Source organism: Haliaeetus albicilla, chromosome 15 (assembly GCF_947461875.1).
Source record: "Haliaeetus albicilla chromosome 15, bHalAlb1.1, whole genome shotgun sequence".
NCBI classification, from domain to species: domain Eukaryota; kingdom Metazoa; phylum Chordata; class Aves; order Accipitriformes; family Accipitridae; genus Haliaeetus; species Haliaeetus albicilla.
Window position 1 is genome coordinate 6,103,350 of NC_091497.1, and position 27,396 is coordinate 6,130,745.

Genomic DNA, 27,396 nt, shown 5'->3' on the forward strand with positions numbered 1-27,396 from the left:
GACGTGGGATCTTGATCCCATTTCTACATCATCTCTCAAGAAAACCTAGGTTTCATTGCTATAAATTATGAAGTCTGCAACTGAAGCTTTCTGTTTGTATCTAAGTGCCACATGTATGGTTATGGCATCATTTGACTGACAATAGTACTTTAAAATTAATCTGCACAATCTGATTCAAATATTCCTGGTCTGCTTCACTCTATTGCTTTCAATGGTTATGAGAAATAATGGCCCTGACCTTGGAAATAACATATGATACAGTGTGATAGAATTTCATATAAAGCTGAGTTCAAGTCAGTATTTATATATAAGTCTAAAACACCATATTTACATTCGTTTCCAGCTCAATGTGAGGTAAGAAGCACTGGAAATCCCCAGGACAGCAATGGCACGTTCTGTTGCCCTTCTCTATGTCAAGTTTATTCCTTCTGCAGGACAAAAGGATTCCCATAAGAGGCTGGGAATTCCCAGACTGGAATTCCCAATTCAGGAAACCCATGCGTCTTGCAAAATACTAACACAGGATTCTTAAAAAAACAAAAGTGGGGGGGGGGGGGGGGGGGTAAGAAAGTTAAATATCTATCCGACGTCCCTTGTGTTTAGCAATACGTTCACTGCTTCAGGGCAGAAAATCAACAGTCCCCTCCTGCTAGCACTAACAGCACATATATACTTACGTATATTTACATGCACATGTACACACACACAGTTTTTTCCCCCCCTGCCAAGGCACTTGTGATACAAAACCAAGCTATTTGTTGAGTTTCAGCTGTGGACTTGTACTCAGCTGAAAATGTTCCTTTTAAAGCCCGTTTAATTTGAATTGTGCTTCCTTATTAGTTTTTATAATTCAATTGAAAAGCAGCACACATTATTCAGCACACTTTATTCTACAGGTGACATTAAAAAAAAAAAAAACAAAAAAAAAAACCAAAACCCAAACCAAACCTGTGACCTGTAGTTTCAGTTACACCAGGGAGAAATTTGTGTGGAATATATAATGAAAATGCAGATAGATAGATCACATTTCTTACCATGTCCCCAGGCTTGACAGAAACTGCCACCACTGCTCCAGGCATGGGAGATCTCAAAATGCTGGAGGTGTCCTCTGCTGCTTTCTCTGGCATGTACTTGCTCAGCTCTGCAGCAACCTTCGTCAGTATTTGTAATTTGTACTAAAGAATAGGAAGAGGAATGTTTTAGAAAACTGCACCTTGGTGAATTCCAGTCAATAATCTGCACTATTTTACGACATGTTTTTATATCATACATCTGTTATCTGTTCTTCACAGGAGTGTCTGAAAATCACCGTTTGACATCTTTATTCAGAGTTTCATTTTTAGAATGCAGAAAGAAAAATATGCAACCGCAATCTGCAGCAATGAGCACATAAAAGGAAAGAATCAACTACAGTAAAGAAATGTCAGATACATTTAAAAATTGGGGGTAGAGAGGGGAGATACAAATTTAAAAAACAGAAATATCCTTACACTTATTGCACATTATCTTCAGTGGATAAGGAATATTGAGGGATTTGCTTCCAGTGCTGTGCTGAATTTGAAAATGACCTTTTGGGAAAGTCTGCCAGATTTTTCAATGACATGATTGATTTTAAACATTATGTTTACTTTTTAAACATTTCTTTTTATCATGTATTTAATGTTTGAAGTTAATAACTTGCTTAGATTTTGCGATTAAAACATATTAAACAATTTCAATTCCTTTTTTTTTTTTCATGCACAGGCAGACTGATCTAACACTGTGGTTGTATTGAATATACTTTATCTGTAATAAAAACTGTTCGGCAGCCGTTACCTACCTTGAGAAAAAAAAATGTTTTCGCTAGTATGTTTTATAGCAATTAGAAATGGAAAAGAATATGATGACCCTCGAGCGTCTGAGAGCACCCCTTTAAACAAAACCTTGCCGAAAACATAGATGTGCGTACCCTCATTTCAGCTCCAGGCTTTTAGTTTTTAAAAACTTGTAATCCCTTTGACAGATAATTCATTGCACTTAGACAGATGGCCTTCACATTTGTCCCAGTGCACTTGAAAATGAATGCAAAAAGCCAGTAGATGGCAGCAGGTCTCTGCAGGAAACTCCTGCCTCACCAAGGCCAGCACCACACTTCATCAATAATTTAAACAAAGGTTTTAATAATAAGCATTGGGTGAACGGCATTTACAATTCAAATGTGTATTTTGCTGATGTAAAGTTCAACACCTTGCTTTGAACAGTATGTTTTCCTCCAAAACAATTAGCTATTGTTTTATTAGCAATAGAACGTCTTTACTTTTCATTTTTACACAGACAGAAAAAATCCAATATCCTTATGGTGAAGGTAAAGGGGGACTCTACCTTCTGCTTCTGTAGAGAGTAGAACAAGGTATTTAGAAATACATGCAAAAGGTGATTAATTCTGCAATGACATCTTTTAAAAAGCAGCTTTCAAAGCCAAATTAAAAAGACAAAACAAAGGATTATCATCCTCCATAAATGGCGTTTGGACACGCAAGATTATGTGCAACGAACAGTGCGGCCGTTCAGTTAGAAATACTTGCTTCTAATCAGAAACACCAGCAAATGGTTAAATGAACCAATCCCCCACCACCGCCCCAGTAAATGCAATAAAATGCCACAACAATACTCCCTGAAGCTGTAAGTGGCACCCAAAGATTTGAGAACCTCTTCCCAAACATGTGCCTTGGTTACAATTGATATGGCACAGAGAAACCAGCACCATTTCGTATGCAAAAAGCCGCTTTAAACTCCAAGCCTCCTGCAGGCATCATCATGACAATTAAGACTGTGCCGCTCACATTTTCCAACCCAAAATGCAGCTAGTTCTCTCCCGGCAGAAGCAACTACATTCAATGCGGTGTGCTCCTTGCAGTTTCTTTTCCTAAAAGTAAAGCGTACGTGTGCGTGCATACGCGTGCACGTATGCACGCTTGCATGTATGCTGTAGGGAGAGGGGAGGTGATGCCTATAGGAGATTTGATGACATAAGCCACAAACAGAATTGCAGCAGTGTGACAAGTCAAATAATAACATCTTATGCATGTTTCTTTACTCTTGAGTGTCTGTTTTGCAATCAAGACATACAAGTGTCTGCCAGTTTCTGAAGGATATGATCCTTAAGTGAAATTACTGTGCAAATAAAAGCTTTTTACTCCTATTAAAATTCATCTGAGTCATAAGTGGCAAGGAAAAAAAGCTTGCAGAGTGTATTCTGCTGTCAATCTAATAAACATTCTGTGCAGAGGGACTATTTATCAAAGATAAATTGTACTTAAAAGTCCTTCATTAAATCTATGGGGGGGAATATAATTACACCAAATTGCACAGTTTCAGTATCCATGGTTAGTGTCGTCTTTGTACTCAGAGTTTGAAAATAAAAAATAAAAAAGGGAAAAAAGGAAGAACACAGAAGTAAGTTAGATTTGTGGACTGTATTGTTGCCTCTCGCAAAAGACTGTTTTGTTATGACTTCAAAGGATTAGGTTTAGATGCAATTTTTTTTTTTTAAGGCACATATAACACTTCTGAGCTGCCCAATTTCAAAATTTAAACTTAAAATGAGAGCTAGTCCTTCTGCATTCATCTAGGTTACGGTATTTCGCAGGGACTGAAATACAAAATTCCCTATGCGCTCCACAACGTACAGCAGTGGGGGGAAAACCATGTTCCTCAGTATGCTGCACTTTAAAGCTCAGTTCTCCACACCAAGTTAAAATATCCCTACCAAACATTGTTTTTACTATCTTTACAATTTTCATATCTTTTAGATTCCTTTCTCTGCAGGATTCCTGCTTTGCTTGGAGTGAGATGTAAGAGTCAGTACACTCAAAGCTTTAAAACGCGGGTCTTTGTTATTGATGAGCTGTTCCTTTTCCTTTTGTATTTGTTTATTGTTCTTTAGTCTGTTTGGGGGATAAGCAAGTTACTGTAATCAAAAAGTAAAAAATAACAACAGTAAACTTCTGGGGAAAGGCCTTTTTTGGCACAGTTGGTTCACAAACGACCTTTCAGAATACAAAAAGACAAAGCCGCAAAGAAAGGTTCCTTCTTTAAGATTACCTTTGATGTATTTCTGCTGCTGGCCCCCACTAAATACCCACAAAAGTGTCCCTTTGTAAGGCTGTGTCCTGTGTGCAGGGGGCTGTTCACCTAACCAAGGTGCAGCCTGCAGCTCAGCCAGGGCCACAAGACTCTGGAAGACCACGTCAAACAACGCCGGCCAGTGCTGCTACAACAAAGACAATTAAGAATATACCACGTTTTTTCATTACATGATTCACACCGCTGCTATGCCTTTCATTTAGCCAGGACAATGCTGAACATGCGAAGCAGAAGTTTTGGTATGCTACTAACGGAGCGCAGTCATGTTTTCTTCCTCTGTCCTCAGGAGGAGGAGGGAGATGGGAGAAAGAAGGGGCGTAAATTGGGGAAGTTTGGGTTATAAATAGAGAGCAGAAGGCTTCCACTGGCCTAAACCAGAAGACACATCCGTGGGAGTCATAAATAGATCGCGAGTGGACTCTCGGAGCATGAAAATCTGCTAGCCATCAGATCTGCGCTGATGAGTAGTTGTCACCAGCCACTGCTCCGCTCCGCAGGGCTCCAGAGCCTGATTCTGCCAGCCAAAGTCAAGTCAATAAAGAGGTAGCCGAAAGGAGCCACACAGCTCTTGATGGCACAGAAAACAGGGGTTGCTTTTCCACAAGACTGTTGGGAGTCCACAATCAGTCGACAAAAGTTACAGTAGGGAAAAGTGATGTTGCTTCAGTTTTCCAAGGGTAACAGTGTCCTGTCTTACCTCGCCCACTAAATGAATTGTAATGCCAAACTGCCTCTTGCAACCAAATCTCCGTGACGAAAAAGAAGAAAACAAAAAGCTGTAACAATAGCAGTGCAAAGGAGTGGGGGGGTGGGGAGGGGGAGCGCAAATACAGTGAAAATTATACCTGGGGTTTTGTGGATGGTTTTTGTAGATCTATTCCGTACTGATCCCCCAAGTCAGTAGACAAGTAGTAGACCAGCTGCTACAAAAAAGTTGGCCATCTGACCCCATCTTTGCATAAAACCAAGTTCAGTAGTTTGCACAGATATGGTTCCTTTGCCGTGTAAAACAGAATATTGTCAACCTTCAGTAAAATGCTCAAAAACTGCGCTCTGTTACATCTCACATTAGTTTATTAAATATGATCTTCCCTGTACACCTGAAACTCATGTCCGTAGAAGCTGTAAATGTTCAAACTCCATTGGAGATTTTATAGAGCAATCTAATGTATCGCTACCCATATGTTACTTACGGTAGTGTTTGGACTGCTGACCAGATGTGGATTTTCAGTACGCTTTACCTAAATGTTCAACCGCGTTTTCCAAACGTCTGTCGTTCTTGCGGTCAGAAGGCTGAAAATCTTAGGTAGCTCAGATTTCAGCAGAGAAACTGTCTGCTGTGCGTCTTCATTATTTTCACTAACCTTACAGTCTCATTTTTGGACTCAGTGAAATTTAGTAACTGTGGTCACATAATTTCCCTGTAACATTCCTAATCTGCATCCTGCCTCAAGTCACTTAACTGTTGTCACCTGCGCTTTGACCATCATAGATTCACAAGTAGTACGTTATTCAGTATTCATTCAAAGCAATACTAAGCAACGTTCCAGTGGCGAACACAACGAGCACACTGCCTTTTTTATTAACCATTATGCATTTTAACATCGTGCCCATACCCTCGCTTACATTTCCACCGCGGCATCTGAACAGGAGAACGATGTATTTATTCTGTATGACTTGAGGGCGTCAGGCACCACCTTCCTTCAGAGTCAAGGATTTCTTACTCAACAAGGAGATAAATGACATTCTGCAAATCACGCAGGCTTTTTTCCCAGCTCTGAGTTCTAGGGCTAATTTACTTCCACAGGGCGGTGGTGAGGACTGGCATTAACACCTGCACAAAATAACAGCACTTTTAGTCTAACGGAAGAGCACGCACTCGACACGCTACGGAGACGGTTTAAAAAAAAAAAAAAAAAAATTAAAAAAAAAAAACCACCAACACTAACCCAGCTAAAAACCCAACAAAACGGAAGAGCCACAAAACCCATGAGCCTCTAGCAGCAGCACAAGGGAAAGGAAAAGAGAGAGAGAAGCCTCACCACCACCGAGCACACCCTCCAGCAGCAGCAACTTAATTAGAGCTGTAATTCAGCCACATCTCCCGCTTGCCAGTCCTCGCACGATACGCAATTAACACCCTAGAGAAAGCTAGCGAGGGTGAAAGCCGGGCGAAAACGCATTCCCTCCACCGCGGGCCGGGGCTGCCCGGGCGGAGCGGAGAGGGTCCGGCCCGCGGAACGCGGAGAGGGTCCGGCCCGGGGAGCGCGGAGAGGGTCCGGCCCGGGGAGGCGGCCCGCGGCGGCGGCCCGCAGCCCGGCGAGGGTCCGGCGCGGGGAGGCGGCCCGCGGCCCGGGGAGGCGGCCCGCAGCCCGGCGAGGGTCCGGCCCGGGGAGGCGGCCCGCGGCCCGGGGAGGCGGCCTGCAGCCCGGCGAGGGTCCGGCCCGGGGAGGCGGCCCGCGGCCCGGGGAGGCGGCCTGCAGCCCGGCGAGGGTCCGGCCCGGGGAGGCGGCCCGCGGCCCGGGGAGGCGGCCTGCAGCCCGGCGAGGGTCCGGCCCGGGGAGGCGGCCCGCAGCCCGGGGAGGCGGCCCGCAGCCCGGCGAGGTGCGGGGCCGGGCGGGGCGGGAGGGAGCCGGGCGGGCGGAGGAGCCGGCTCCGGCTGCCGCCGGCGGAGCAGGCGGTTAGCGTAATGCTTTGACAACTCCATCAGCGCAGTCTCAAGGTAGCTGTCAATCAGGATGCATCATTTAATACAACAGCACACTGAGGATTTTCTCCTACGAGCCGCGTGACAGCGGAGCTACAGCTCTATTTATATCAGCGCCCGGTTGTGTTTACAAGGCTGGTGTAATTAGAAAAGATGCAACAGGCAGCGATATTATTCAGATTTCCATTTCGCCGTGCCGCCGCGGCAAGTGCGATCTTGCTGCACGGAGTCACGCTAAATGACAAAAGCGCTATTTTCTTCAGTCTCTGTGCTCAGACAGCACTTCATTTGCAGCTATCTATAATTAGATTAATGGTGTAGTGCCGTACAAAGCGGGCCCACTTCACATCAGATAGCATATGAATTAGGACAAACACTTATTTCAATTCCAGGCAGAGAAAGCAGTGACTGGGGTATTTAGCATACCCTTTATGGTGGAATGAGATGTTAATTGTGTACCATTACCTCTAAACTGCTTGCTTGTTGTATAAATCACTGTGCTAATTGATGCAGAGATAGAAACGTAGCCACAGGCAAGAAAGCGACGGAATGAGAGCTGAAGATGGTGGATAAAGGATTATCGAGTAAAACCATATGGAATGAGGTTCCTTTGAAACCTGCCCACAAGCACTACTACTATGAACTACAGGGGGAAAAGTGCTGCACTGACGCCTAAGGAAAAAAAAAAAGATATCTTTTACATCATCGTTTCGAAACAGAATCTTAGTAGCGAATCCGAGCCAAGCAGAAAACTGAAGAATGAATGTGCGTAATGAACCTCAACACACGCTTCCGAAAGACAAGTACCAGGGTAGGGATGCCTTGGGAATAGTCACCACACTGCCCAGATTTTGGGGGCCTGAGTTGATAAGTAACGCTTGAAAACTATCCAGAGCAGATGTTCCCCTGACCCATCTGTGGACTAGAAATGCAGAGTCTTTATGCAGAAACCGTGCCTGTGTCTCAAAAAAACCCAAACCTCACCACATTCAAGTGGGTACCAGTAAGTTAAATGTCCTGCTAAGGAGGAAAAAGGGAAGCAGCTTCACTCCCCCATAGCAACGACCACACTGATTCTGGCCCGCGCACATACAGAGACAAGAAAATCCCTGAAAACCCCTCTCCACCTACCGCAGAAGAGGAGAATCTCTCAGAAAGAACGAGTAGCTGTGTCAACACCAGGACAAACAAAGCCTGCTTTCTCACAGACAGGTTTTGGAGTTGTCAGTCATCTCTAAAACAGCGTTAGAGCCTTGGGGGCATTCGTAACTGCACTCCCCAGCGCAGATTCTCTCCCCTTATGAGTTTGACCAAACCCTCTGCCCACACTCTCCACCACACAGAGCTGCAGCCTTCTCCTCTCGTGGGACACCTTTTATTCACAAAATAGGCTGGACCATAATACTTTTAGGACCCTTCCCCCTCTGTTACATTCGGCCAAAGCTGATCAACTAAGTCAAAGTTACTGGGAAGTCGGGGGACAGGCACACGACGGATATCCAGCGTGCCTGCCAGAGCCTTGGTTTCTTGGTGAAGGTGGCTAAAAATAGCATTACAAAAGGAAGATGAGCTACAGTGCCATCTTGACCCCCGCATTCAAGGACGAGCCAACTGGGTGACACGCTCACCTTCGAGCCATGCTTCTTTGCCTACGGACAATGCACGTCTGCTTGGCCTAAATATTCTACAGAAGAGTGGCTCTAGTATACAAGCTGGAGCCAACACCACTGCATTCTAAATCTTCTCTCCTCTGCTCCCAAATTATCATATAAACTTTTTTCTTCAGCTTCTTGTTCAGAAAACTTGGTTGAACTTGCACACAACTAAGGCTTAGCTTCATACTTTGATCACTAACAAAATGCCAGGACAAAATGCTAGCAACTGAAATACTACTCAATGTCCTGATCTAAGAAAATATATTCCCCTCGCTCACAACATGATGCTTAAGAGCAAATGCCGACTTTCAGCCACAAGCTCTAAGGTCCCAGCACGGTGAAAGAAACTTCTGAAAAACACAAGGTATCTTCCCTTTGAGTGTTCAACCTCTACTAATCTTCAGCGCTTGATATTGCCTAAGCTTAAAAGAGCAAAGAGAATGCATTATATTTACTAGATATCTCACTGTCCTAAGGTTCATTAAAAAGAACAAGATACGGCATTTTCCAACCTTGTTTTTAACTTTCTTTTTTAACTACTTGTTTTTCCTACATATGGCAGCTAATTGTTACTTGGGGGGTGGGGTGTGTATGGTGTTGCGGTAGTGTTTATTGACCTCAGCTCCCAAAGAAATACACATAACAAATATGTATGTATATGTGTATCCATATATTTAAGGGAGGGCTTGGGGGTGGACAGTTACCCATTACAAACAAGCAGTACTAATGTACAAATTACTGCTTGCTGCAAAAATCAAGTGAATAGCAGAAGAGAATCACCTATGGGCTGACAAAGTGCTTCAATTACTTTGAGAGGAACCTTTACATTATTTTCAACACAATACACCAAACAGGAGTAAGTAGAGTGATGTTAAAGACAGCAGTCACTGTTTTGAAATGACAGTCGAGTTCAACAGTTTAGATTTTGGTCACCAGACATACAAAGCCTGTGGATTATCCTCCTTTACCACTGAAGCTTACAACTTTAAGGAAACACTAGCTATAACTGGCCAACCAAAGGGACCTATGAAATAGAAACAAATGGCAGTAGAAAAAAGCCCTGCGTTGACTACTTTGAAATAACACCTCCCAAGTGTGCGGCTAGTTGACATAAATGGAAACGCATTGAGGAAAAGAGCTGTGAAGCTGTGTAACAGTCCTGCTCCTAATCATTAATCACTTTTTTTAGACCATTTAAACTAGCCCATTAGAGCCTGCAGCAAAATGCCAACACTCCCATCACCTGCATGTCAGCAGTGCTGGTGTTAACAGGAGAAAATATATGGTTTCTATGACTGTGCCCCAGTTCTACAGCATTTGCTACCTTTAATTGAAAAAGGCAGTTAAACACAAGGTAAATCATTCAGTTAGCTAAGCTGTTTAATAACACATAATTGATAATGTCAGTATGTTACAGTGACATAATGCATCACTTTCATCACTCTTATGCTTCAAATACGGTCAACTTATACTTCAAACATTTACTTTATATCTGCTATTTAATGAAAAAGCCAGGGAGAACCGCCTTGAGTACCACGTGTGGAACATACGTACAACACACACTGCTGCCTCAACTCATCTGCGGCTTGGTTAGAAACAGGTTCCTGCCACAACGCTTGCAACTTTGTGCAAATGGTTTAGTTATGTCATTAGCAACTCGCTTTTTGGCTCAAAACACCAGAAGCTCCTACTGGAATAATACATATTTCTCTGATAAGATCTGTTGAAAAAGAGCATGAAAAAATCTGCACAAGAAAAAGCAACTACTTGTTTTCCAAAATGCATCCCAATCCTGCAGCCTTTTGCCTAACTTTTCACATGTAACCAGGCCAACAGTAGCCATCAGGACTTGGGTGTTAGTGTAAGGCCAATCACATGCCAAAGAGTTTACAAAATCATACCCCCTAAATATGGAATATGATCTGGGGTAGGAAAAATATATCTTAGCAGCTATGTACAGATAGTGTGGCTAAACATGACTAACCCCATTATACAATACAGTGGGTTTTAACATGTATTAAAAAAAAAAATTATTTCTACAGGTATTTTAAGTGGGCAAGAACATTTCAACTGCTTATTATATAACAATAAGAATGTAACCACTGACGAGAACCATGCAATTCAGTCTTCATCGTGTAGCAGAGAGCAAGCAAATGGTTGCAAAATGGGATGGGGGTTTGGTTTTGTTTTTTCAAAAAAATAGACACACACACCAAAAAAAAAACCCCAAAACAAACAAAAACACCCCACAAAACCAACCAAAAAAAAAAAAAAAAAAGCACAACTTTTAGTGACCACTGTTACAGGACGCATGCAGGAAAAGAAGGTGATGGAGCAGACTCTGTGGTAGCAGGCAAGACAAAATGTGCTGCCACTTTGAACCTCCATTCCCTACATATAACTATAATATTTGTTTGCCGTGAGATTTCAATTGTATCATGGACAATATGGCTAGGAAGGCCCAGTATACTGAAAATAAAAATATGCTGCTTCCTAAGTAGCCACTTGCCCTCCTCCTGTTCTTATAATTGGAAAGTAGCTGCAGGAAGTGGTAATGATACCACTACGAGCAAGTCTTCAATCATCTTTCAGAGAGAAGTTTGGTTCAACTGTCGTGGAGTTCACTGTCCGAGGAGAAGAGTTACGCAGACGTCCAACTAATAAAGGTTGCAATGAACTGCACAGGCCACAGCTACAACCAAGTTGTCCGTATGTCTTGCTAAGTTAACTTTGTCAGAGTAACGGATGCTCACAAGCACAAAAAGGAAGCCCATTGATCACGACCTGTGCAAGGCTCACAACCAACCTGTAGACTATGGTCTGACTAGAGACCTGAGTGAGGTATATAAGGTAATGATTTATAAAAAGGAAAAAGCCAACAAAGATGTGTAAAACTATAGTACCAATTACCTAACAACCCAATGCCTGTAGGATACTTACTATTTTTCATCCTCATTCGTTTTGGTTAACTATAAATTTGTAAGTTATTCAGTAAAGTTCAGCAAGAAAGTACTTTTTGAAAAGTACTATCTGATTCGGGGCACAACACATCCCCCTCTAGAAAAAAAAAAACTATTGAGTTGAATTGATTTACAAAAATGTCAAGCAAATGCTGCTTAATTTCTAAACACTGATGTTTTTCCCCCTCTGGGTGGCCATGGAATAATAAATGTTTGACTTCTCTTCCCTTCAAGCTCTGCACTACTTTTGGCACTCACTTAAGCTGAAGAAAAAGCAGATCACAGAGGCCTTTCATTCACTGTGAGGCTACCTACAACCATACAGAACATTTAGATAGATCTTAATTTTCCACTGACGGCAAAAATGGTTTTAGTCTGCACATTTCATAGGGAGAAAATTGCAGAGCAAACTGCATTCTTTCACAGCTAACAAAGTTTTCTAACGGCTGGGCAAGCACTGGTTAGAGCTTGGTCTGTTAATTTGCCTTGGAGTGCTTCCAAATACTACTTGGTTAAGCCACAGCATCTTTCTGGTTTGCTTTGTACAGCAGGTAGCACAATGACACCTACAACTGGAGAAAAACCTGTCTAGGAAGCCAAGGCCTTTTTACAGAGATTTGATTCGGTTTACAAAGCCCTCTGGATTGCAATATGGATTTAGGGAAGTTCACATGTGAAGCCCCTTGAACGCAGGCAAGTCCAGATGCATTTGTACGGCTGTTGCAAACTCAAAATTCAAAGCACGAGGTCTAGCTGGTCATGAGGGGAAGCTGTGAGAAAGGAGTGACTACATGTATGAGAACTCAAGCCATAAACTGTGTGATAATCTCTTCCATACGTCCTCCTGCCAGACACTCTGCTCTCACACCACAGCAATTACATAGCCTGGCAAATGATTTAGGGGGTTTGGTAGCGTTACTGTGCAGGTTAGAGATAGAGAGGCTTTAAATCCTGGATCTGGTTTTGTCCTGGACTTGTTTCTGTCAGTAGTCCCACTGATTTCAGTAAGTTCATGGTATCACCCAAGATCCTTCAGTGAGAACTTTCAATTCAGTAAGAACTAAGTGAGTTGCTACACTGCACATTAATATGGACTTACCTGCCTAGAAAAAAACTGTTTGTTTGAAAAATGAATCCCTCATCCTTACTGTCTTCTTCAGGGTGGGGCTGGTGAAAAACTAGTAAATAATACAGGGAAAGTTGTGCTCTCCTCTTTCATTCCTCAGTTTAAGGAAACTCAGTTTTTATTTCAGATGCAATAAAATTAATGAAAAAGACTGATGGTAAGATTATGAAAATCCACAAAAACTCTATAAATTTTATGATATGTAATAAAACAGGTTTTAATTATGTTTCTTAAGTATTCTGGATACTAAATCATCATGAAAGTCTCAGCAATAGTGCAGCTACAGCACCAGTATTATACCTGTTTTCTACAGTTAAATTTCCAGGGATCATTTCATGGCATTAGGATGGATATCTACATTAGCAATGGATGCACATTCTCTGATCTTTGTAATTCAGAAATACATGCTGCTGCATCTATCAATACTAGCAACACTATTCATGTAGGACTTAAAATGCTCTTTTACGTTACAGACTAGTGCTTTTATAAGTCAAACCTTACATGACAATCTTTGCTAATATCTAAGGGCTAGATCCAATAAAAGACTTACATACAAAAAGCAGGACACTTAGGCAGAAGTGAAGCACCTAAATCCAAAACGGCAATACAAACCCCTGATCATCTGTCACTTAACACTGAAGGTACTTATATTCTATCCTCCTCCCTGGTTCAAAATACACATTTAGAGTTCTGCTGCTGCACCTCCTCAGAACCAAGTAATACAGCTACTTCATTCTTCAAGCCTAGATGTGACCCAGAAGTCAGGAAAGCAGGGTCCAGTTCTGCTCCAGGGACCATTTTGACATTTTTCTTTCAACTGACATTGCATATCATACATAAAATATTGCAGAGCAGACAGAAAAAAGAAAATAGAAAATTTGAGATCAAATGGATAGCAAAAACTGAAGAAAAAAAACCCCAAACCTCTCAAAGACTAGCCTCTTATTTTCAGCTTTAAGCACTCATGTAGTCAAACACATCCCTTATGTGTGCTGATGAATTGGAGCAGCTATTTCAAAACCAGGCTTATATTTATAAATATTTCACTCACACGCATACAAAGTTAATAATTGCCAAATACACATTAGACAATTTATGACTGAGCTGTCTTAGCCCGAAGCCATAACACTCACATAAGAGGCTCAGGTAAGAAGTGAGTCCTGGGAGTCATTTACCAATGAACAGCAACATTATTCAGTGGATTTGGGACTGGAGATGAAGTGATGAACATTACTGTATGCAATTACGCTTGATAAGGCAGTAGAACGCAATCACCCAAATGAAGATTGGACTAGAGCACCTCAGTTAACAACTCGTAACCACCCCCCCAAAGTTATTAGTGTGTGAGCTTTGGCCACTACTTCATAATTGATTTAACCTCTGTCCTCAGGGCAATATTTTGAAGTTGTTGGTTAAAGTGATTTAGTATTTATTTCCTTAATTAGACTAAGGTTTTGTGAGGCATTCAGAGCACGAAGTGTATTGATCTCCGTATTTTCATCTCCGCTCCTGACTCAATTTTTGACATCACAATTAAAGGATTGCATGAAACTGTTTCAGACGATCCTAATGAAAGCAGTGAAGAAAGCAAGCTAGGAATATTTCTTTAAATGCAAATGAAACTCAAAGATAACGGACTTTGAATAAATATTTTATCAGTCCTACTCTTCACTTCACTGAACAATCATTTTTTTATGCCATGGGAAATATATTTGCAATTGCCGTTTTAGGATTTCTTTTAGAGATGCATGCATTTTATACTTTTCTTCTGTCTTATTATGTATCTAAACTATGTTTATTTCTCACACCAGCATTTTTCTGAGTGTAATCCAACAGAACTATTGCTCAGACAACCTACAGTAGATCCGGACTATTACACTTGCAGCTACTACTGGTTTAGGCCCAAGAGCTATTTTCCAGGGTCACCAGGCTAAGTTCTCTGCTGGTTTAAAAGGTGAAATGCAATTTGTAGCGCACTTATTTCAATCGCTAGAGAACTTGGTCATGTTTCTTTAACTGTGGTTCCTTGCTTCAAAAAACCAAACCCACTATTCACAAGAAACCTGAACTCATTCTCAAGTCTGTTGTTAATCATACAGTGAATTTCTCTACCCCAGGAGAAGACTTGGAGTGATCCACTGGTCACGAGGTGAAAACCAGTCAACTGGAAAGAATTTTAGCAGTGATAACACGGTAGGGTAACACATCCACAGTTCCATACCTATTTTCAACATACCGGTTTATCACACTTGGCATAAATAGCAACCAGAGTGAGTCTGTGTATTGATAATTATATAAACCTGGTGCGGGAACTGGAAAAGAAACTAGGAACAACAAAGAACGCTGCTGAGAAATAAAAATTCCTGAGCATTGCTGTGTAGAGTAAAATGAGGACGAAGAGAAGGAAAGGGTTGTAAGACTGGAAATAACTAATACTGATTTTATCCCTCACAATACTCTCACTACTCAGTATAATGTTAGGAAGAAACATGCAGGTTATCCCAATGCTTTAAAGCTTCCCAGTTTGTCAAATTTGCAGAAATAGAACTGAGATGTTCCACAGTGGGAAAAGATCAAATTTGAACAGATCAGTCTTATTATTTACGAATAAAATTTTAAAGTGAGACACACAGAAACTAGGAAAAAATTTTTTTTCTTTACTTTTCTCTTTTTTTTAAGCTTAAGTGTATCCAACATGGCTGGAATTTGGCTGACAAGGCAATCCTGCTCTGGGTGCTAAAGGAGGACTTCATCAGTAGATGACTAAAACTGCAACACACGTGACTGAGCAGGGTAGATATATTGAAAGGACAATCAAGATGCAGCTCCATACTTCAAAATGGACTCAGTAATTTAAATATTTACAAATTGACTACAGGGTGCTCAAAGAAGACTGCTCCTGCTATGTAAGGCAGGCCGTTACATAGTCACGGGTTGGAGAAAGGGGATGAGGAAGGAACAAAACTGCTTTTGTGGCTTAAAGGCTAAGGAACGCAGCTGAGGAGAGGAGAAAACTGCCTTCTGGTCTCTGTTCCCAGAGTTATCCAGCTGCCTAGTTTGACACAGGGAAATGGGTTCTGGAAATGGGGACCAGAATCTGCTTTCCCAGCAGAATGGCTTGAGCACTAGGTTTCTCCCTCTACCCCCCTAAGACTTGGCAACTACAATATACTGCAGGGACAGAGCAGATTTTAATTCTGTCATGTGGAAGTCAGCACAGAACGCCGATCTCCAGCCTTCTAGGCGAGCGCTCTCAGCAGCAAGGGGAGCTGCAAAAAGTGAGCATCTCTACCTTCTACCGCTATGACTTTTGAAAAATGTGGCCACAGCTGCTAGGCTTCGGGTTGAACTCAACACTGCCCACTCATGCTAGATGTTTTCTGAAGACTATTCTCCCAGGAGACTTGAAATGAGTTTAAGTACTTTGTTCCAGCAGCACAGTGAAGATAAGTGAATATTTGGTATCTAGTTCCCCAGAGCAGGGTTGCTGAGCAGATGAAGGTACCTTTAGTTAGACAGCTGCGAAACCTATTTTAGGTGTCCTGAGGACACTTAGAAGGTTACTGGATCTTAAGCTTCCTGGATCACTTTCTTTGACTCGGACACCTAAATTGTAATTTAATTTTGCTGTAGGTGCCAAAATAGGCACTTGAGGCCCTCTGGAGCTTTAAGCCCAATGCCTAAAGACATCTGAGTATATGATACTGAGATACTGTTGTCAAAAAACAGTATATATAATCATACTGATGCTTATGTCGATTTCTGTAACTGATTAGTGATAATTATTCATCTACCTTCATTTCTCTATAGATTACTTTCTACACACAAAATTCACTCGAGATGAAACTGTATCCACCAGTTATAGTCACATGGCTCACCACCTCTGCCTCCTTTTCAAATACAGACAACTGTTTTTATTCCTCCAGCTCTTTTGACCTCACCACTGCTTCCAAAAGTGTTGAATTCTGGATAGCTGTTCAACTGGCTACAACTTGGTTGCAAATTATTTGATCTTATCTTAAATATTTGAAATGAGACAAAGGTCACAAGGCACTGGCAGAATTCTCAGTGTCTCCTGTTCTCTTCATATGGTATACGATAATCGATAACTTACTTTCTCACATACTAAGACTTCAAGATTAATTGTACAGCCTATAAAAACAATGTTTGGGGTACACGATCGATGACTAAATCTCAGTTGCATGGTTGCCTGTAATCCAAGAAGGGGTCTGTGTTTCAGAGTTTCATTGCTTTAGCTGCTGCTGTTTAACAACTTTACTGTAATACAGTTAATTATTGTTATAGGGCAATAGATGCAAAGAGCAATTGCGAAGCTATCTCCATGGCTTACTCATGTTTGTGGTAGTTGTACTTATTGCACTTGTCCTTCCTTGCTACTCTTTCCTAGAGCCAATAGCTTGAAAGATGATCAAGCAAAAAGGTATAATCAACACAACTCCCTTCTCCCATTCCTGATTATTTGCTTATCTTGGAAGATAAGGAGTTTTGACAGCAGAGTACATTAGTCAGAATAATATTTGAAGCTTCAAAACCTGCTGACCTACAACATAACCAGGGACCTGGTTTGCTGCAGTCAGTGAAGACTACAGTTCCACTTACAGAGCGTCAGAGGATTTAGTACCAATTGGGATCCTACTTTAAGATCGATTACAGGCATTGGATTTCTCTTCCTCCTTTAATACAAAATAAAAACAAAATGTGTTTACTGCCATTATGGAGGGGTAACCTCGCTAAAGCTTGCAGCTGTAACTTGCCTCATGATATCATATTATTACATGACCTTCACTGTTTATATAGTCGATAGAACATAATTAAATGACTTCATAGAATCAAATTAATTTCTCCTATGCTGTATTCATTTTAAAATAGAATCAATATTATTTACCCTACCTGACAATAATGCCCCGTGCTTCACGTAAGATTGATTCAATACCAGCAGGTAGTTATCAATGAATGCACTTTGCTGTGGTAAATGAACACAATCAATACTAAGAAATGTGAGTTTTCTAGCATATGACTGAATTGTAACTGAAGTGAAGGCTGAGTTTTGTTCAGGTCTTTTTACTTCTTCTTTTAGGTTTCATATAAGGCAAATCTGAATTTCATAGACAGTAACCATCCAGGCAGCACCGCTGCACATTGAACATCATTATCCTCTGACAAAGTTATGCCACACGAGATAGCAGACAGAAAAAAAGGAAAACTCAAGAAAGAAATATCAGAGGTTCTCAGCATTTCTTGAAAAACAAGATTATTTGAACTCTTAAGCATCACACAAGTATCATGTGAAAGACAACTCTGTATTGTGTAGGGCACATTGCATGAATTCCAATCTGTTCTGTTCAAAACAGAGTAAGAAAGAAAAGCTATAGTTCTTGGAAGGATATCCGAAGACATCAGTTTTCATTTCAAAAAAATGTATGAATGTAGTATCAGCTAATATAAGCTAAGAATCATTTTAAGTTATATTACATAAATTAAAAACAAAACTAATGTCAACGAGATTGACATAACTTCTCTGTTAACTTCAAAATGAACTAAAAATAGGGACTTTGGCGAAGTCATTTCTATTTATGGCAATTTTAAAGTAAAACATGTGAAAAGGAGATTTTAAAAGAAATTAAAGAAATGGGTGTCTGTAACCACTCCCTTTCAGTGGGAGCTGGTCTTCCGGTTGCTCTTTCTCCCTTATAAAAATGCGTCCTTGAATCCCCACAATCCTTCAGCTTTTTAATCTTTTAAGTCAGTCCTCATTTTTTCCTAGAGTAACTTAACCTAGCTTGCACTACTTCTGATGTCATGCCGCACCAGTCATTTTCCCAGCTACCAAGGTACCGCTCCTTCTTTCTAGCAAGTTCCTCAACTTTACAGGTACTGAGCAATCCTGCTTTTACTTTATAGAAAATTCTAGGAAGTACACTGAAGAAAAGCATTTCCATAGCACACTTGATCTCATGTTTTACTACTGATTTAGTATTCACATATTCTTTGTGTAAGAGCCAAGAAAACAAAAGCAGAATGCTTTAGAATAACATTGGCACATTTTTATGTATTTACTGAGAGAATAAATGCCAATTTTAAATACAAACAGGCTTTATAGTTCACATCTTTCAGAAATCAACTACAACTTCACGGCTTTTTTATACACGCATTTTAAGACTGAAGTTGGCTTTCTTGGAAAAAACTGTGAAATCATGAAAATCTAAAGTAGCTCCTTTCCTTAAAAAAAAAAAAAAAAAAAATTTGATCACATATAACATCTACCATTGTTTTGATGTCAGCTTAAAAAAATACAGCAAGCCAGCATGTGTCATCCATCTTTCCTCCCCATTACCTGCGTTTCATAAAAACATCCTTATGTCAACCATAAACTACCACAATTCTCCCAAAAATAGCACAAATGTTATATCTAGCTTCACAGAATAAAGATGAAACTGAATCGCAATTAACTATCTACGCTTAAAATTATTTCCCCTAAAATATTAAACCACAAGCAGAAGAGAAGCTTCCGTAATTTACATTTCAAGTGCCCATAATGACAAACGGTAATCAATACAACATATGTTCAATGCAGAAGAGCTACTGTAACTGCTGGAGTCCACAAAACTGAAGGTTTGCCAGTGGGGCAGAGAGGCAATTTAACATGTAGCAGTCAACAACAACCACCAAGGAATTCTTTTTCTTTCCTCTGCTGTATTTTCTTTTTGTGTCTATTCCTCCCAGCCTCATTTTCCCAACGTTTGACTATTTAATTTGAAATACTAGTTATTACCTGGCTTTATAATTCCACTAATTAATTTAACGTTCACATCAACAAAGTTACATACAGGGGAAAAAAGACAAATTAAGCTTCCCTATCACAGGCAGAACCTTACTACCCAAACACACAAAGTGCAATCATCATCTGATTCGCTTATATTTACGTTAAACTGTTTCCTTTTTATCACCGAAATTTAATTATTATAAATAATATTTATATGTAATATAAGCATAAAAATCTACACTGTGTATGTACAAATTATATATACATATTTACATAAGTAGATATACACGTAAGAATTTATTCTGTTCTGGCATTTATAAAACCTTTTCTCTTACAGTTATAAGAGTTCTTTCCTGTGCAAGAATGTATTTAGGGGGAGTTAAAAGGAGGGGGGGTTATTATGATCAGCAACATGAAACATGGAACAAAACAAGGCATTTTCTCATTCTCATGCATTTTGAAAGGCATCCTAAAGGAAGTTTTGTTCACACTTTAAAGAGGAACTCTGTTGGTAATGCTCCTGGTAAATTCTAGGCTCTAACAGAAACTTCCTGTAACATCTCACCCAGCTTTATGGGTTCAGGTACCATTGCCATTTTGGATGCTTTAAGGTGTCCCGTCTGGCTTCTGCATGCTGCTCTAGAAAACTACAGGGCACCTGTAGGTCCTGCATTATAGCTGTCAGCTCCCTATAGATGTCTTGGGTAAATTACATGCATGAAAGTTAGATACCAAAGTTTGAACACGGGAACTTCGTCCCCTTGACAGACCAAGTGGAGAAGCACATGGAAGAGAATCACCCCGGAAGTACCTGATTCTCTCTACTGACCGAGTAATCTCAGATTGCGATTTATGATTTTTGGCTGCTTCCATTAGGGCAAGCAAAAGTCAGACTGCTCTTCTTTTCAGTTCTGGAAAATGCTGTCCCTGATTCAGGAAACATTAGCAAAAGACACACGAGACAGAAAAACACAACTACACTGTCCTTTAAAAGGAATCACAGCTATGTAGTTTTATCACAGTGAGATAACGGGAACAACACCTTCACAAAAGGCCCTTCTGTGAAAAAAACAGAAATTAGGTGAGTTACTGTTTCATAAATTTGCTGGTAGATGGTTGGGAGGAAGTTTCATAGCTTTCCTCCACGGCAGTTGAGTTTGCTTAAGAGAAAATACAAATAGCTTCCCCGTTTTCTACAGGCAATTTATCTAAAGGAAGACATTACTGGACCTGGAATGTGGAAAGGACCCCGGACTGTGAGGCCAGCAGATAAGGACTCATCCACAAGGTATACACCAAAGACTTTTGCAGAAGAGCTTGTAGGAGCAGGGCAGGAGCTTGGCAGAATGTGAGCATGTGCACACATGGGGAAGGAGAACAGGGCTGAAAGGTGATTATGAGGCGTGATTTTCCTCGAGCTTCTTGGCAGTCCTGGTCATCACCGCAGTATACGTCCTCTCCCTTCAAACAACTGTTTGAAGTGCAGAGGATTTGTCTGAGCAGCATGGTAGCATAAACACACAAGTGGCCATATATTATTTCTGATTTGAGCAATACATCATTTACTCCCTGCTTAATGTGGAATTCCAAACAGGCAAGTTTAATCATTTTAATTTCCAGTTATTTTACCCACTTTACTAATTACCATTACAGCACTGATTAGTTTGTAATAGTTATTCATTAGCTGTAAGTTGAACAAGAGCTGATTTGAGGTAATTGCTTCCTTGACACATTCTGGGGACTAAGTACTTCATAGTCATCAGATAACGACTCTGACAAAATGCACAGTCAATAGCAAAGACTCAGACAATCAGTCGTGAAGCTCTAAAATATTTTCAGAATCACCACTACTTTCCTGCCTGTGGATTATTTGGTAAAACCAGCTTTCCTCCAGCCAGAGTAACCGAGGATGTTACTGTAGATCATAGATTACGGAACAGAAAAACAGACTTTGAGACAGCTCAGTATTATGCCTAACGTACTTTGTCTTGGAGAAAGACTGTATTTTACCTACCTGAGGTCCTCCTTACAGGCCATTACAGTATCTTGTTTCTGGAGAACTGTTGTTTGTCCTTGCACTCAGCCATCTCCTCCTTATCCCATTGATCCTCAGTGACAAAAACGTCTTCTTGATAGACAAAATCACGCATAAGGAGAATATTTCTTGTTTCACTGGCTTGGAATTGTCACGGCTGGAAATACAGGGCATTTCATGGGGAAGACATTGAAAACAGGGCCAGAGGATGTGTCTCTGAGACATCCCCAGGCATCTTCCTCACCCCCCTCAGCACATTTACATGTTTAGTTTTCTCTTGCCATTTTGTTGGGGGCTGCGTTTTGGATCTTGTCTTGAGGAAGCATTGATCAAGCCCCATCATTCTTACTACCTATCATTTAACTGGAAAGCAAATGCAGGATACAACAAGAGATACGCTCCTAGAGACAGGGTATTGATGCCTTTTTCCGCTGAGCCGTAATTTGTTATCCATGGGATAGTCTTTTATCCACTTGTGGAAACTCATGGAAATTTCTGACTTTGATGTGGCCAAGTAAACAGGGTGTGCAGCCCTAGGACTCATCCCGGTAAATCTCCATTCGGAGCAAGCTGCTCTAGTGGCTATGTTCCAGATCTTAAATACCAGATGTGATCTCAGGAAAATGTATTACTGGGGAGGAGCGAGTTAAACCCTGATAAAAACTGTCCAGGTTCAACCATCTAAGAGCATGGGTGAAGTGAAGGTACCTCCAGCAGAATTTCCTTGCTTTTACTGCTCAGCTCTCTTCAAAGTCCTGTCACAGTTTTGGCTACAATGGGCTACAAATTGAAGACTGGAACTTTGCAATTCTGTTTCATGATCCTTACCTTAGAGATTGAATGGTTTTGTTTTCAGATCCAGACTATGCCCCCAAAGATGGGAACTCACAGTGAGGGACAAACATGAGGCTTGGAAGGATGGCAGCAACAAAACACTACTCCCTCAAATGATTTGAAATGACTCAGAATTAAAAACAATGGAAGAAAACAAAACAGTACCTTAGTTCATAAGCCCAGAACTAGAAAACCTAAGATGTAATTATTTGGGAAACACCCAAGCCTTTTCCTTTAAGCCTTGAGTCATTTCTTTACTCGATGGAACAGAAATACAAAGCACAACATTTAGCAGAAACAAAACAATACAGAAATACCAAAATGGATACAGAACAGGTCAGAAGAACTTCAAACAGGAATGGGGTTTGTTATAGCGAATCATGACACTGAGGACAGATCAAATGACCTCCCAATGTATGTTGTACTCTATGAAACTCTAACAGTGCTTGAAAAAAAGTATGTGGTGGGGGAAGATGGAAGTGAAGAATTTACTTTAGATGCCTTTCTTAGCAACTTCTATTTTTACATAATCTGATCTGTCGCCTTTGCTCATCCCCCAAAATAATACTGACACCCTTCTTCCCCTACCAAAGTCACCCCTCCAAGTTCCACAATGAGTTCCATTGATTTTTGAGACATATTGTCAACTACCTAATAATTTAACTGGTGGCACAGCTCTTTCAGTTGAAGCTTCAGTTTCCCAAACAAAAGCTAACCACCTGAGACCACAGAGGACAGGATATGAGCTACTTATAGCAACACTGGACCAGTGAACAAGAATAGCAGGAAAGCTGCTTATTTTATTTTTTTTTTTTTCTCCAGCAAAGGCCTTTGAAGTAAACTATTTATTAAACATTATAATACTCGAAACAAAAATCTTTGAAGGCAGGTTATCCTCCTCTGCACCATGTCCCGTTGTGAATGAATTGCTTCCTCTTCCTTTTTGGATTTTTTTCACTTGTGAAACTGACACTCAAATTGTTCTCTTAAGCTACTTGGGTGAGCCCTCGCCTTTGCCGAGAGGAATAATCCATCCATCAACAAAGGGATCATTAAAAATATTTATAACTCAAACTACTTCAATATCACCGCACTGTAAGCAGCCACCCTGTTCATCAGGCAGTGTTATATAAATACAATAAATAAGTCTATTGTGCACAGAAAAATAGTATCGATTAATAAGTAATGATGCAGCCAGATCATTTGAAACAGAAACAAGCGGTCTAACAGCAAGACTTAATTTTTCACTTTTTTAATTAAAAAAAAGTAAATTCTCCCCACTACCACTGTTACTGATGAGTACACATGGGTTTTCTTTGTTCTTCTGATTAAAACATTTGTCTCTCTCCCTCTCTGTTGTTGAAAGAACTCATTTTTCTCTATAGTATCACCAAGATCATTGGCAGTTTCAAAACCACACTTAGAGAATTGCCTTTTCAAATACACTTATTTGAGCTGCAGAGAGAGAACTGTCACACATTATACTGCATTTGCATCTTTGAAAATGTGGCACTGATGTGCAGTGAAGAAGGGGATTGCTCTGAAACAATCACTCAGAACCATCTGAGCCTGAGAAATTCTCTGGCCAAAGCCTGGGAAATAATCAGAAGTGAACTGAAACTCCCACTGGGCCACCATGCATGCCTGCATAGTAAAGATGACACTGGCAAGCTACAGACAAATTCACATTAAAAAAGGTCTTAATAATCCTCCACTGAGAGAAATAACCTACTCCAAGTGAGAGACAGTGGAGAAACCTAAACTATTGACATCCTGTTTTCTGAAAGATGGAAGAATTTGCAACTTCCACTGATTTGCATGGAAGTAATAGTGATCTACCACCTCTGAAAATCTAATCACAAGAATATGACTCAGAGTTCCTCAGTATTTTCTTAATGAAGGAGCAGACCCAGCCTTATTCACGCAAAATAAGGCACCCTTCACCAAGTAGGCACATTTTGTCCATTTGTTCTGCCTTCTGCTTTCAGGTGCAACCTGGCACGTGATGATCAAGCACTAAGAATTTTGAATCATTTTCTTCCCCATCTCTGAAACATTCGTCCATCTGACAATATATTTCCATTATGTATCATATTTTTGCATTTCACCTTCCACAAACATCTATGAGCAATTTTTAAAACATGTATAAGGAGTTTGGGGTGGGGGTGGGGGTGGTAATCAAAGCAAAGCTCTCCTTACACAAAAAAAGCCTCCAATAAAATGCTTTTTTGGGTATGGAAGTATTCTAGATGCCTCCTACTTGATGTCTGTCACTGCTAACTAGCCTTAATTTATCTGCACTATGTATAAATGTAATAGATTTATACTAGTGAGCAAGTAACTCACTTTGTATTCCCACCAGGCTAAGCTGAAATTCAGTAGACTTACTCAACTCCACGGCACTGACTTTTGACGAACAAAGAATCCATCCTTTAACCATTTTTCTTGCTATTGGAGGGCATCAACATGCCTGTAGCCATGTTATTGTCTCTACCAGAAGGACATAGTGTCAAGAAGCTGGATAAATTACACACACTTGTAAAATTTGTACCGGGGCAATCACTAAGTTCTGGAGAACTTGGAGGCGGATTCTCTCTGGTGGGAAAAAACAGAGTGTAAGCTCATAATTTGCTGGAGATTTTACAGGCTTTCAATGGAACTGAAGTGCAGACAGGGCTCTGAAAATAAACTGTTATAAATGAAGAAAGATTCCTTGGGCATTCATAATTCTATTTACTTACAAACCCTTATTCACATGCAAATTACTGGGAAAAGCAGTACATAAACTGGAGGGTGTTTCCTATTTTCCTCTAATTGAGCTCACTCAAATAGGTTTTGAGTAGGAAACAAAAACTATAATGACCATACCTAAATGATGGATCAAGATAAAAATGTCTATACAGATCTCAGCTCATAAAAGCAGTCAGTATTTTAAGTGCTCTTTAAGTACATTTAAAGTGCTTTCAAAGATAAGAACATGCCGAATCACACACTTTAGCACTTTCATAAGGGCCTTAAACGTGTCAGCAGCCTCTAGTTCTTTCTACCAGCTCTAAGGTGTAGTTGACAGTCTGGAGTCACTCTTCTGAATGGACAACTTCAGTGGTTCCATTCCCAAATCTTTTAAAAAGGCTAGTAAGTTATTTGGAGAAATTGCTGATTTATTTTGAGCGATGTCAGGAACAGCGATAAGATTAAAACTCTTCAGTTCCTCTGTCAAATTGCTTCGCTTCAAAATTCAGTAAGACCATGAGCCAAAGGGAGAAGGAGGTGGCTGTAGGCTGTTAACTTCCCCAGGACTCTTCCTAGCTGAAGATTTTTCAGCAGTTTCCCTTCACACCTCCAAGTAGAACTGGATCTCATTCATGAATTCCCCCATAACATGCCCCATTTGTTCCAACTGTTTAAATCTGAGCCTGAATTTCAGAGTCAACTCACCCTCTGGCAACACAGTCACAAAGTGAATAAGGAACTTGCAGGGTAAAATGAAAAAATTAATAAAAGATTTCCATGATTTCTCCAAGATCATTCAATTAAGTTTCACAGCAAATTAATTAAATGTTGTATTTGCATAGCAGATTTCAATATATTTTTCATTTACAATGCTGAATTAACTTTTAAAACTTTTTTTGTGTTTTATTTTTGTTACAGAATAAACAAAAAGGTTTTGGCTACTACTTTAAAAAACACTTTTCCAGCCATGCGTTGAGCTGCCAACAAGAGCTGCAGTTTACTTAGCTCATATATTGTATTCCTCAGCACTGCACATTCTGCACTTCTTCAACACTACAAATAGTGGTATGTGTCCTCACATGTCAAAACTTTAAATAAGTTTTGCTCATCTTTCTGATTTTTTTGCAATCCTCACTGAATCAGCTGCAAAGCCAGTGCATGTTCAATAACCACGGTCTGGAACTGCGGTGGTGAGGAAGAAGGCATTCAGCGAAAATCAGAGGGCAAACTGAGGACCGGGCAAAGGTAATTTGCAATTAATAAAGTAGCTATTGGAAAAAAGTTTCATTCATACTTTTAGCTTTGTTGGTTAGATCAATTAGAGATACCCTCCTAGTAATGTAAGCAGAATCTGGGCCTCAATATGCATACACCTTTGCAAAATCCTTTCAAGTGTATGAAAAAGAGCTTTGAAAGAAAGGCAAAACCAGCTCATTACATCATTTTCAGACACTGTTTATATCAGCTAGTGCCATCTCCAAGATTCATAATAGCATGATTTTATTAATTCTCATAAAGCCTGATTTTGCATTCAGGCAGTCAACATGATTTTAAGTGCCAATATCTCAACCTGAAAGTCAGCAAAATATAAAATAACATCAGTAGAATATTAAAATCTCCCACTGAGATAAATAGAAATACGAAGGTTCAGACAGAGCCAAATAGATTAGTGCTTGCTTCCTACTCATTATGTGCTTTCAGCTAGCACAGTACAGTTTTATAATTTGATGGAAAAAAATTATACTTTTTAGCTATTTTCCAGACTGACTTTCTAAGGCTGCTCCTCCCTCTAAAAATGGCATATTATTATTACCCGTAAAACAAAACCATGCCTACACAACAAGCTCAGTTCAATGATGTCCATGTTGCTGCGATATATATTCTTTTCTCAAACCAAGTCTTAGGAGGAACACCAAAACCCGGGGGAAAAAAAAAAAAAAAAGCGGGGGGAGGGAAGGGGAAATTGTTCTTTGACATCCTCCTTACTTCAGAACTCATTTGTAGTTCAGAACGGAGTCAAATGTCGTATCAGCAATTAAACTTTGACTTCTGCTAGAGCAATATTAATGTAGAGCGAGTCCCAGAGCAGCATTGCCCAGCCCTGCGCTTGGGGTTAGCTCCAGTGCTAAACAGCACGTTGCTGACCGACACAGGAAATCCCTCTCCTGTTCCTTGAGTTGAACTGAAGGGCTGGCATAAAGAAAACGTCCAAAGTATTAACAGCAACAAAAAATACAGGCTCAGAGCCAGATTTCAAAGGCATTTAGGTGCCTAACTTGCATTAATTTTAGTGGGACTAAGTTGCCTCTGAAAATCTGGCCTTCAGTCTTCACTTTTCTTAAGCCACTCCAGATCCTGCGGCTCTGTCAGGATGTAGAAGCAATTACATTTCACAACTTTGAATCCAACAATATATTTTGGAAATCATTCAAAGTAC

The 27,396-nt window shown here is 40.3% G+C and overlaps 1 protein-coding gene across 5 annotated transcripts in view; it reads right to left on the bottom strand.

The window, feature by feature from the left end:
• Window positions 1–27,396, bottom strand: part of PCCA (propionyl-CoA carboxylase subunit alpha) — a 300,001-nt gene that overhangs the window by 14,982 nt on the left and 257,623 nt on the right. For 4 of the 5 annotated variants that reach the window (XM_069802387.1, XM_069802389.1, XM_069802391.1 and 1 more), the window contains one exon: window positions 1,035–1,175. In XM_069802387.1, the coding sequence (XP_069658488.1) occupies window positions 1,035–1,175 (141 nt within the window). Of the gene's footprint in view, window positions 1–1,034; window positions 1,176–17,193; window positions 17,268–27,396 lie in introns of those variants that run through there. The other variant, XM_069802390.1, reaches the window with a different exon arrangement.